The sequence below is a fragment of the Mytilus edulis genome, chromosome 12 (assembly GCF_963676685.1).
Source record: "Mytilus edulis chromosome 12, xbMytEdul2.2, whole genome shotgun sequence".
NCBI classification, from domain to species: domain Eukaryota; kingdom Metazoa; phylum Mollusca; class Bivalvia; order Mytilida; family Mytilidae; genus Mytilus; species Mytilus edulis.
In genome coordinates, this window is record NC_092355.1 from 45648133 (window position 1) to 45661310 (window position 13178).

Below are 13178 nucleotides of genomic sequence, written 5' to 3' on the forward strand. Positions count from 1 at the left end.
ACAAAATATAACATATACATACATGTTTGTGTTTGTTTCAATAACCAATTAAAGAATAGAAAATAAAGTTTCGCTCATATATACAGATTATAGAAATAGGATTGAGAAAAAGGTGACAACTCCACATCCCCCAACAAAAACACCCATCCTTTTCATTTCTTGATCATATTCCAGAACAATTAAAAAAATTATTATAAGGTGCCTTCTCAGTCATGAGGTCCTGGATCAGCTTCTGGGCTCTTACTTTTTGAGTAAGGTAGAACCATTGTTGATATCTCTCATTGTTTTGGACAGGTTATAGGTCATTTAAATAAGTACTACCTAGATGTGCCTGAATTTTCTGACTCTTTACTTTGTTTGTCCTTTGTATTTCTTCAGTATGGGAAAATTCTATTTAAAATATATAAGTTAAGGAGGCTCGAGGGTATGAAAATTTCAGAAAAAAATTAAACATTTGTTTTTCACTACAAATTTTATTTATTACCTTTTGTAGTTGTTACTTTATCATATGGTACAAAAATCATTCAAAACAATCAATTCGTGTTGGCCCCAGATAACATTGAAAATGTGTACATCATTGAAAAAGTTCCAAATTATCTCCCTTTGGTGGAAAAATGACCTTTTTTGGCTTTAAAATTGAAATATCTTTTTTAACTCATCGGTGACATATATTTTTTAATATAATTTCCATATAAGCTGTACTTAAACTAAATTATTGTAAAATTTGAGCGATTTCTGTAATAAATTTCTTTTTTTATTTCGATATTACCTATATTTCTCCTATTACTTCAACCACCTTTACAAAAATGTATGCTTCTTTCGAAGGCAGATTGTGAGCGCAAATGAACGGTGACCCCACTTTTTTATTTTAATTTTCTATTAACTATAAGATAAAGTTCATTTATAGAAAAATATAGAGAAATCCTATATAAATGATTTAGACCCGCGAACCCCCTTAAAGCTAGAAAAGCTTTGTTTGATAATATTGTAGTACCCTGATGTGTCCAAGTTTGAATTGCAAGTTAGTATGGACAACAAACTGATGGAAGGGAAAGAAATTAATTAAATTCATAAATACTAGATATTTAAATCTGATGTTTCTATTGTCATCTGAAATGAATTTCCTTAATCAATGAGAGGTTAATAAATTTGTTTGTATAAAATATAAGATGGCATGTAAAATTTATTGTTTGTTAACATCTAATATTAATGCAGATAGATAAATAAAACAAGTCTTCTGCTTTTACATACCAGGTTGACGAAACAAGATGCTTTTTTGAAATTGGAAAACATGTTGTTCAGCGACCAGCTAGTGACTTGGATGGCTCTAATCTTAAATGAGTTGAACAGTTTTGTTGGTTCCAACTACTTCAACTTATTGAGGTTTGACTGTACTTTGAATATTAATGACAAATATACCTAAAAATTTTTGTCACATCTTTCTCCAGTACTATATAACAGGATGACTTTCTATTTAGTCAGCAAGTTGGCAGTGTTAAGCACTTTTCCGATCTATCCGATACCTACCTCCTATTTCCCATAATTTGAATTACAAGTGGGGGTATGCTAAACACAACAAATCCAAACTTATTCCTCCACACTATCTTTAAAAAGAATCATATTGTATGAACATTTTAAGCAGTGATTAGGTCCTAGCATGGAAGTTATATTGAAAGGAATAACATCGTCGTCACTTCAAAGGTTTCATCTGCGTTACCGCCCATCTTTCGATAACTCGTTAATTGGTTCAATATCTGGCATGGAAGTTGATTCTCCGCATGTGATCGATCAAATCACTGACACTTATCGGTCATTTTCGTGTTCACGGAGAATTACGAACAGACAAGTATTTGTCATATATATGTGCGAAGTAACCCGAATAGTCCATTCGTTACATTCCGTTGATGTACCCTGCCGAATAGAGTCATTCGTTCAATTTTTATTTTAGTCCATTTTTTTCCTATTTTTGGTTAGTTTGATCTTAATAGTTTAAACCGACAGCTATCACATACGAAATTGGAGAATAAGGCTGGGTCATTTTCAATATTTACAAACAGTTAAAAAACCATTTCCGTAAGTTAAGAAGATGATTGTTAAAAATATACGTTTAGACCCCCTTTATTAAATACGAAAAATCTAAGTCTTTCGTGTATTAGTCAATTTAAATATTCACAATTCTAAACGGTTCTATCCTTCAATTTAAGTTCTTGATACATAAACTAATTTGTGTAAAAGTGAATTTGCCGTAAGACAGAGCCCATTTCGTTGGTTTGTTATAATTTTGCTGTAGCTTGTTATATTAATACAAGCATTCCACAATAAACCTTTTTAAAAAAAATATATATATTTACGAACATATTATCCACATTTTAGTTGTCCAGTTTCAAAAATGTAATGACATTTATGACATATACATAAATTTAATACTTGAAAGTAACTATCCTTTTTTCAATCTCGATAAACTTTGCACATTTCAACAGTAAAAAAAGTTATGTCTAGATTTGCCTACATTATTTTGTTAAACATCATGTGAAACCTGATCGATTCATCGGTATTTAACTGTTGAACTCGGGATCCGCTTTTAACTGGAAAATACTTTTAAAACCGTTTAAAACAAACGGTAAAAAGCAAAAATATGCTAAATTAAATACAATTTTCCATGCTAAACTGCTGTAGTTTGAACAATTCTCGGCAGTTTTTCGAGTTTTTTACATCATTCGACTTCTTTCTGAAGGTACAGGTTTTATATGATACAGCGCCACCTTCTTATTAATAAACCTCGGATTTCATACAGGTATTTTATAATTACCGGACTCAATAAAATCATGTGACTGATAAGAAATTCCAGATGCCATTTTACAACCGCGGTATCACAGATAGTAACCAAAGGGGTCTTACCGCTGAGACTATAATTGGATAAAATCATATGACTTTAGTACAGGGCTCTGCAGGCAGTTAATACATGCTAATTAGTCGATGTTATTCCTTTTAAATATTACTTCCATGGTCCTAGTAATAGTCTCATATGTTTTATGTGTGACTTGACTGTAAGTGTTGCTCTCCACCTGTTGCAATTTGTTTTACCAAATAAAACCATTCAACTGGTGAGAAATGTACCAAATTGCTGTTAAAACAAGTCAAGTCCTGAAAGTGCAAGGCTTTAAATAAAGCATACTAACAATCCTAAAAGACTTAAACTCAACTTTAATGGCATTATAAATATGAATATCAGAATGTCTTTGCATAGGATGGTTGTAATTGTCATTCAAAAGGTAAGAAGTAGTTATTTTTTAATTGGTAAAAAAATGTCTAAATTTAAGTTTTGTAATTATTTCTTTAGAATGGGATTTTCTATTCATGCTACATAGCTCACTTTAGATTAATTTCTTAAATACATAGTGAAATATAATCATAGTTTAAATATGTTCTCTTGTAGTTTTAAAGGGAGATAAGATCAATATTTCAAAAGATAATTAAAACTTATTGAAACTTATAGGCGATGTATGTTATTTCACATATATTTTTTACTCAATTTATAACCTGTTTAAGTTCAAACTGATGTCTAATTGTAATGAATGTAAAGATTTGAAAAAAATAAAAATTGTATGAAAGCTTAGTTGATATTTGCAATTAAAAAATACCTACCTATCAGCTTTCAATTGAAAATCACAATAAAACTGTGTATACAAATTCTGTAAATCATTTCATGTTTAAGGATAATGCAAGATCCTCATGGGGGTCAATGTTGTTAAAAACCAGCCTCACCATTTTCATTTAATCAATACAGAAGTGTTAAAGTCTAATAGTGCTATGTATAACTTCTATAAGTATGGTTTTTGATATCACCTTGCACTTTCACCACTCGACAGTTTAAATTTCTAACAGTTTGGTTTGATAGTCAAATTACAATGATGAGAATTTTGATAAACTACAAAAGGTGAAGAGCATCACTTACTGTTAAGTCACAGTATTATGTATTAAAACAAAATATCTGAATTAATTATAAAATATTATTTTTGCTCTTCAGAAGTATCAGTGTATAAAAGACCCAAAGAGAAAGCTTCCTCGTCTGATGAAGTGTCGTCCAGGGGATGAAACGAAAGATCTCATGCTGAACGACAATGGACCACCTTGTCATTGTAAAAAAAGGAGGAAAAGAAGGAGGATAGCTCGTCTGCAAAGAAAATACCTACAAACACAGATGAAAACCAGTAAGTAAAATAGTGGCTGGAACAGGTCATATGTCTACATGTTGTCTTATGATCTGACAGGGATTTTTTTTTTTGTAGATTTTCATTGATTTATATAGATAAGGAATCCTTCACCCATACTATGTATGGTCCCTCGAAAAGTTAGTATTATTTATATGCCCCAGCCATAGCAGAGGGGGCATTAAGTTTTAACCTTGTTCATCTGTCTTTCCGTATGTACATCCCAAAATTGGTTTTGGTTCTCTTACTTTAGTTTGTCTTACGAAATGTTTTGAAAGTTTGAATTTGGGTGGCATCACTTTTACTGTTCTAGAGTTATGCCTCTTTCCAATTAGAACAATTACTGAATTTTTTATTTCTGTTTTCTTATTCTCTAACATTAGTTAGCCTCAACTAAACATTTTGAATCCTATACACAATGCTTATTACCATCATACACAGATCAATTTTTGTCTTGCCTTGACGGAGTCAAAAAGCCCTTATGAATTGAAAGCCAGTGTAAATAATTTCTCTGTATTTTGTATATTTCAGGTAATTTAAGGTCGAGTATTAAGAGAAAGAAAAGATCATACATTAACTCTGTAGATGAAAATAGTGTTCCACCAGGTACAGTATTTATTATGTTGTCACATCGTAGGTGTCATCATCATGCTATGTCAACTTTCAAACTTTTTCACAGTTTATATGTTAAAGTTTATTATTAGTTCAGTTTAATGGGAATCACATATGATTACTTAGTGATATTTGATATGCAGTTGTTAAAGCTTTGGCACATATCATTTCCATGGACATTTTTTTGGCACAGTTGTAGTCTTTTGAGTTTGTAACTTTTGCATAGTATACATTTTAAAGTTTGTGATTAGATAGGTCTATTGGGAACTCATTGATAACTCAATGATATTTGGTATGCAGTTGTATAAGCTTTGGCATATTTCTTTTCTATGGACTGGACTTTATTTGGCCTTGTCCCCTTAGTCATGATAGTCTATTAAATTTGGAACTCTTTATACATGTAATAGTTTGTGACTAGGTCAGTATAAAGGGAACATCTTATGATTAGTCAATGTTGCTTTCTGTGTCATTTGGTATCTTGTGAATAGTTGACTCATTGGCAATCATATCACATCTTCTTATTTTTAGTTTTATACCTTTTCCTTAATAATTTGTTTTTGATGCCCAAGCCATAGCTGAGGGGGGCGTTAAGTTTTATCCTTGTCCATCTGTACGAAGGTAAGTACGCCCAAAAGTTTGTTTCCGTTCTCTAACTTTAGTTTGCTGCAACAGAATGTTATGGAACTTATACAAAATGCTTATTACCACAAATCACAGATCAAATTTGAATTTTACAAATGAAAAATTAGTGAATTATTTGTTTCATATCTCTAACTTTAGTTTGCCTCAACCAAATGTTGTTAAACTTATACACAATGTCTATTACCACAAAATACAGACTAAATTTGAATTTTGGTGGTGTCACTTCAACTGGTCCGAGACCACAATTATATTGTAGTGCATTTCTTTTAGAACATAAATGAAAATTAAAAAAATCCAGCCTGCGCTTTCTCAATGAAGTTTTACAGTATGTTGTACTACTTTTGGGACAAATTATATCAAAATTATAGAAAACTTCATCGGCTCTAACTTAAAATATGGACAATTTTATGTTTAGGGCGTCATGAAATCTTTTGACAACTTCCGAAGTGCTAATTTTTAACCTTTTTCAGCTGGACCAAATCACTACTTTCCTTTAAAATTCTGGACCCAAATTTTTTACAGTGTAATTTCACTCCCCTACTTGCAATTTGAGGCATTAAACATGGAGAAATAAATTTAGAAGGGGTATAAAAATGGCAAGTAACCCACTGTCATCACTAGGGACTATATTCATGGACAACAAAAATCAAGGGAGAACAATTGTGGTCTCTGACCTAATAGGATAGAAAGAGTTGACAAATCTTTAAAAAAAATGGTATTACCAAAGCTTAATAAATTATAACACTGCTTACAAAATTTCATAACAATAGGATATATATCATAGACAATATGTTAAATTCTATACTCATCTTAGTGAGTTAAATTTTGATGTTAAAATTGAAATTTTTTAACTATCAACATTTTGGGCTTTAAAAATTAAAATATTTCAAAAAATACTTTTTTAATGCCTTAATATATAATTTATTATGTATTTAAAGCAATAGAGTGCTCATTTGATTTATCAGACTTAGCATAATTATTCAAAAGTCAAATTTATATGAGCCTGCGCCTACAAATTAAGGTTTTTCAATGAAGGGGGGCCTTACATGAAGATGTAATATTTTCCAGCAATTTTAAATTTGTGAAGCTTTTTGGTTATAAAAATCCTTACATATGTATTGAATGTACTTTAAATGGAAAGAAAAGTTACAAATAACATATCATATTAGTTTAAAAGGGTCTTAGGCCAAGTAAGACTGGAAAAAATTTAGTGTCAATTTAGGCCGTAACACATATTTACATTAAAAAATGCATATTTAGGCTATAAGAAATAAAAAATTATGTCTTTTTCATCATTTCTATACACGATACAACAAATCTGAGCAGAAAAAGACTCTTGCAGTTAACTTTTCTTGCAGACAGTATGGTCTGATACAAAGATTTTTGCCTTTTTAGTGAAAAACTTGCATGCAATTTTAGTCTCAACAGGCTTATATTTAAACCACTTGCTATCCTACAGAAGAAAAGAAAGATATTATGTGAAATGGAACAGGTACAATAGACATTGTAAAGTGCTTTTGATACAAATTTAGTGAGGTCTTTATTATGGACTTCAAATTTTATGTACCAAGCTCCCCACTTTTGACTTCATCCAAACAGGGCGTTAGAGGAGGGTCATTTATACAACACATTTTGCACATATTGTCTGAGATAATCTTCTTTTCTGTAGATTCAGAGTTCATAAATAAGTAAAATAACTACATAAAGGCATAGAAACACAAATATTGACACATCAAAACCTGTCAGATAGAAAGTCATTTATGCATCAATATTGAAAAAGCTATAAAATGCCCATTTTGATCATAAAATGCCAAAATTTGTCATTTTTGCAGAAATTCTATACAATAAAAATTTGAAACCTTTAGTTTCATGCTATTTGACAAATTGACACCATCAGATCATTTAGGGAAGTTGCAAAGTACAGATTCTATATTTACAGATTTCACCTCTTAGGTCTGAGACCACAATTATTTCGTAGTGCATTTCTTTTAGAACATAAATGAAAATTTAAAAAATCCCACCTGCGCTTTCTCAATGAAATTTTTACAGTGTGTTGTACTACTTTTGGAACAAATTATATCAAAATTATAGAAAACTTCATCGGCTCTAACTCAAAATATGGACAATTTTATGTTAAGGGCATCTTGAAATCTTTTGACAGCTTCCGAAGTGCTAATTTTTAACCTTTTTCAGCTGGATCAAATCACTACTTTCCTTTAAAACTCTGGACCCAATTTTTTTTACAGTGTAATTTCACCCCCTTACTTGCAATTTGAGGCATTAAAGATGGAGAAATAAATTTGGAAGGGGTATAAAAATTAATGGCAAGTAACCCACTGTCAACACTAGGGACTATATTCGTGGACAACGAACCTCAAGGGATGATAATTGTGGTATCGGACCAACTGTTCTAGTTTGAGTCTATGATACTACAATGCAAGAAAGAGTAGGGCAATCAATTTCAATAGTGAAATTTATTTTTAGGCTGTATTTTTTTTTTTTTTTTTTAGATATATCAAAAATTAAATAAATAGTCATTGTTGTCATAAATATTTTGTTACTTGTAGTTTCACCAATAGACAGAAGATGTCGTGTCTTACAAAACAACACGGTTTCATGTGATCAGATTTTGTATCAGGATGCTGATGCCTGGAAAAACCACAAAGACCAACTTGATGATATGATCCAAGAATATCGAAAAATGTTAGAGGATTTGAGGGTAAAGTATTCATTATTTGAAAACTTTTCTAAGGTGGGCAATAAGCTTATATGTCATCACTTGTTGTCCATAAACTTTTGCCATCACTTGGTTGTTCATAAACTTTTGCCATCACTTGGTGCCATCACTTGGTTGTCCATAAACTTTTGCCATCACTTGGTTGTCCATAAACTTTTGCCATCACTTGGTTGTCCATAAGCTTTTGCTATCACTTGGTTGTCCATAAACTTTGCCATCACTTGTTGTCCATAAACTTTTGCCATCACTTGGTTGTCCATAAACTTTTTCCATCACTTGTTGTCCATAAACTTTGCCATCACTTGTTGTCCATAAACTTTTGCCATCACTTGGTTGTCCATAGACTTTGCCATCACTTGTTGTCCATAAACTTTTTCCATCACTTGTTGTGCATAAACTTTTGTCATCACTTGGTTGTCCATAAACTTTTGCCATCACTTGGTTGTGCATAAACTTTGCCATCACTTGTTGTCCATAAGCTTTTGCCATCACTTGTTTTGCGGAAGCTTTTGCCATTGCTTGTTGTCTGTTAGCTTTTTCCATCGCTTGTTGTCCATAAGCTTTTGACATCACTTGTTTTCCGTAATCTTTTGCCATCACTTGTTGTTCGTAAGCTTTTTTTCCATCACTTGTTGTCCATAAGCTTTTCCAAAGATCTTTTTCTTCAAAACTACTGAACCAATTTGATTTAAACTTCACTTTAGGATTTTAAGGTATCAAACTTTGTATATCAGGTGAAAAGTCTGGTCCCAGATAATTTATCGTCAACTTGAAACTTAGAACACATATTATTGTGACGTGAAATTCTATAAATATATGCCAAATTAGAGTTTTTGTCGAGCTTGGAACTTTTGTTGCAGAAAACTCGACATAGGGATAGTGATCAGGCGGCAGCGGCGGCTTTAGCTCACTTCTTAAAAGCTTTATATTTTAAGAAGGTGGAAGACCTGGATGCTTCATACTTTGTATATAGATGCTTCATGTTACGAATTTTCCGTCAGTCACATGTCCAAAGTCCTTGACCTCATTTTCATTGTTCAGTGACCACTTGAAAAAAAAGTTCAGATTTTTTGTAATGTTAAATTCTCTCTTACTATAAGTAATAGGATAACTATATTTAGTATGTGCGTACCTTGAAGGTCCTCATGCCTGTCAGACAGTTTTCACTTGACCTCGACCTCATTTCATGGATCAGTGAACAAGGTTAAGTTTTGGTGGTCAAGTCCATATCTCAGATACTTTAAGCAATAGGTCTAGTATATTCGGTGTATGGAAGGACTGTAAGGTGTACATGTCCAACTGGCAGGTGTCATCTGACCTTGACCTCATGTTCATGGTTCAGTGGTTATAGTTAAATTTTTGTGTTTTGGTCTGTTTTTCTCATACTTTATGCAATAGGTTTACTATTATATTTGTTGTATGGAATGATTGTAAGGTGTACATGTCTAGCGGGCAGGTGTCATCTGACCTTGACCTCATGTTCATGGTTCAGTGGTTATAGTTAAATTTTTGTGTTTTGGTCTGATTTTCTCATACTTTATGCAATAGGTTTACTATATTTGGTGTATGGAAATATTTTATGATCTATATGTCAGTCGTGCAGGTTTTATTTGACCTTGACTTGGTTTTCACGGTTTATTGCTCAGTGTTAAGTTTTTGTGTTTTGGTCTATTTTCTTAAACTATAAGCAATGGGTCAACTATATTTGTTCTATGGAAGCATTGTTAGCTGTACATGTCTGCCTGGCATGGTTCATCTGACCTTGACCTCATTTTCATGGTTCATTGATCAATGTTAAGTTTATGTTAAGTTTATTTGACAGTTGTAATAAAGCTTTATATTTAGGAGTATCAACATAATATCAATGATTAATAAAGAAGGCGAGACATTTAAGTGTGTGCACTCTTGTTATATTTTGGTCTATTTTTCTTAAACTATAAGTAATGGGCCAACTATATATGTTGTATAGAAGCATTGTTAGCTGTACATGTCTGCCTGGCATGGTTCATCTGACTTTGACCTCATTTTCAAGGTTCATTGGTCTTTGTTTAGTTATCTTGGTTAATGTTAAGTTTATGTGACAGTTGTAATAAAGCTTCTTGAGCTTTATACTTTGGACTATCAACATAATATCACTGATTAGTATAGAAGGCGAGACATTTCAATGTGTGCACTCTTGTGATCCATATGTTGCAGTTGAATAAAGATGTAAATGTGATTGTGGATGCTGACATAGTTTCCTATATTGGCATTTACTTGTTTCTTTATCTTTCAGAAATACAGAAGGCATCTTAAAAAGGAAAAACCAAGAGAGACATTTTTATCCCAGTTTGATAAAAGTGATGAGTTTTTAGAAAGTGTTGGTTTGCCTGGCACATCACCAGCTTGTAAATGTGATACCAATCAGACAAATTTGTGAGTTTAATTGTTGCAACTTCATATATTTAATTATACCCCCGCTTTAAAAAAGGGGGGGTATACTGTTTTACCTCTGTCTGTCAGTCCCTCCGTCCGTCCGTCCATCAGTCCGTCCGTCCATCCGTCAGTCAGTCCGTCCCATGAAACTTTCGTCACATTTTTCTCAGGAACTACACACCCACCCTTTCTGTAATTTGGTATCAACATTTATATATGTCAGCCATACCGTGTGATGCGTTTTCAGATTCATCACTTGACAACTTCCTGTTTACCGAACACTTGTCTGATTTTACACATGATAGCCAAGTTGAAAATTTTCGTCACATTTTTCTCAGGAACTACAATACAAAATGTACAAGGATTTCTGAAATTTGGTTTCAGGATTTATATAAGTCAGCTATACCGTGTGATGTGTTTTCAGATTCATCACTCGACAACTTCCTGTTTACCGAACACTTGTATGATTTTACACATGATAACCAAGTTAAAAATTTTCGTCACATTTTTCTCAGGAACTACAATACAAGGATTTCTGAAATTTGGTTTCAGGATTTTTATAAGTCAGCTATACCGTGTGATGCGTTTTCAGATTCATCACTCGACAACTTCCTGTTTACCGAACACTTGCATATTTTTACACTATTAATATTATCCACTTGCGGCGGGGGTATCATCAGTGAGCAGTAGCTCGCAGTTTCACTTGTTTGACTTAGTATACAATATGCGTTCATCTGTATGTCAGCAACATGCAGGACAACAACTCAAAAACTTTTAAACCAATATTCTTGAAGCTGTAATGAAATGTTTTTATCTATTGAAATAAGCTCCCTTTTGATTTTGATAAATTTTATATTTTATGTTTGTGTGATATTGGATTTTATTCAAGAAAAACAGAGGATTTACCAGTTTTCTGCTTATAACTCACAAATACTTTGAAGAATGTTCATATTTTGTTGAATTGTTTATATATATTGACATAAGTTCCCTTTCATTTTCTAAAATTTCTGATTTTACATTTTGGAGTGTTAGGACTTCATTCATAAAAAAAGGGTGATGTTCCTGTTTTTGGACAAGAACCCAAATATGCTTTCAGCAGTTATCATGAAACTTTAGGTGTCTGGTTTATATTGATTGATAAGCTCCCTTTATTTTTTTTATTTTTTTTATAAATTTCTGAAATGACATAGAGGAATTATTTAACATTATTGTTGAACAGAGCACAAATGGCACAGTTCTTTATTTTTTAAATTTTGAAAAATCACTAAAGTCACCTTTGATAAATTTCATAAATGAAATGGATAAGCATCTGAAAAAATGCACCAATGATATCACTTTACTACATTCAATTTTTAGTGGAAAACAAATTGTGAAATCTTCTTCACAGCAGGCAAGGCATTTCAGGATGTGCACATTCATCAAAGTTTCATCAAATACATGCATGTGTAAACCATCACATTCAACAAAATTTCATCCAATACCTGCAAGTGTAAACCATAACATTCACCAAATACATTTGTACCTGCAAGTGTGAACCATAACATTCATCAAATACCTGCAAGTGTGAACCATAACATTCACCAAATACATTTGTACCTGCAAGTGTGAACCATAACATTCATCAAATACCTGCAAGTGTGAACCATAACATTCACCAAATACATTTGTACCTGCAAGTGTGAACCATAACATTCATCAAATACCTGCAAGTGTGAACCATAACATTCATCAAATACCTGCAAGTGTGAACCATAACCTTCATCAAAGTTTCATCAAATTCCTTACAAGTGTGAACCATAAAATTCATCAAAGTTTCAAAAGCAAATATACTATGCAAAGTCAAGAAAATTAAAACTTTTTATATATTTCATCAGTAGCTCTCAAAAATGTATTTTAATTTTATAGTAATGCCCGAAAGGAAGCCATAAAAGAAGCAAGAAAAGAAAGAAGGAAAAGAAAAAGGAAAAACAAGAATAAGAAGAGAAAAAGAGATTGTAACCAAAATGACTTGAAATGTACAATACATAATAATGATCAGTGGAAAACCCCTCCTCTCTGGAATTGTAAGTTAACTTGTACAATACATAATAATGAACATTGGAAAACCCCTCCTCTCTGGAATTGTAAGTTAACTTGTTCAATACATAATAATGATCAGTGGAAAACCCCTCCTCTCTGGAATTGTAAGTTAACATGTACAATACATAATTATGATCAGTGGAAAACCCCTCCTCTCTGGAATTGTAAGTTAACATGTACAATACATAATAATGATCAGTGGAAAACCCCTCCTCTCTGGAATTGTAAGTTAACATGTACAATACATAATAATGATCAGTGGAAAAACCCTCCTCTCTGGAATTGTAAGTTAACATGTACAATACATAATAATGATCAGTGGAAAAACCCTCCTCTCTGGAATTGTAAGTTAACATGTACAATACATAATAATGATCAGTGGAAAAACCCTCCTCTCTGGAATTGTAAGTTAACATGTACAATACATAATAATGATCAGTGGAAAAACCCTCCTCTCTGGAATTGTAAGTTAACATGTACAA

General features: G+C 32.2%; 1 protein-coding gene across 4 annotated transcripts in view; it reads left to right on the forward strand.

Moving 5' to 3' along the window:
• The window catches only part of LOC139498613 (extracellular sulfatase Sulf-1-like), a 57104-nt gene that overhangs the window by 36145 nt on the left and 7781 nt on the right, over nucleotides 1–13178 (forward strand). For all 4 annotated transcript variants that reach the window (XM_071287084.1, XM_071287086.1, XM_071287085.1 and 1 more), the window contains 5 exons: nucleotides 4028–4211; nucleotides 4743–4817; nucleotides 8033–8184; nucleotides 10478–10617; nucleotides 12523–12680. In XM_071287084.1, coding sequence (XP_071143185.1) covers nucleotides 4028–4211; nucleotides 4743–4817; nucleotides 8033–8184; nucleotides 10478–10617; nucleotides 12523–12680 — 709 coding nt within the window. The remainder of the gene's footprint in view (nucleotides 1–4027; nucleotides 4212–4742; nucleotides 4818–8032; nucleotides 8185–10477; nucleotides 10618–12522; nucleotides 12681–13178) is intronic.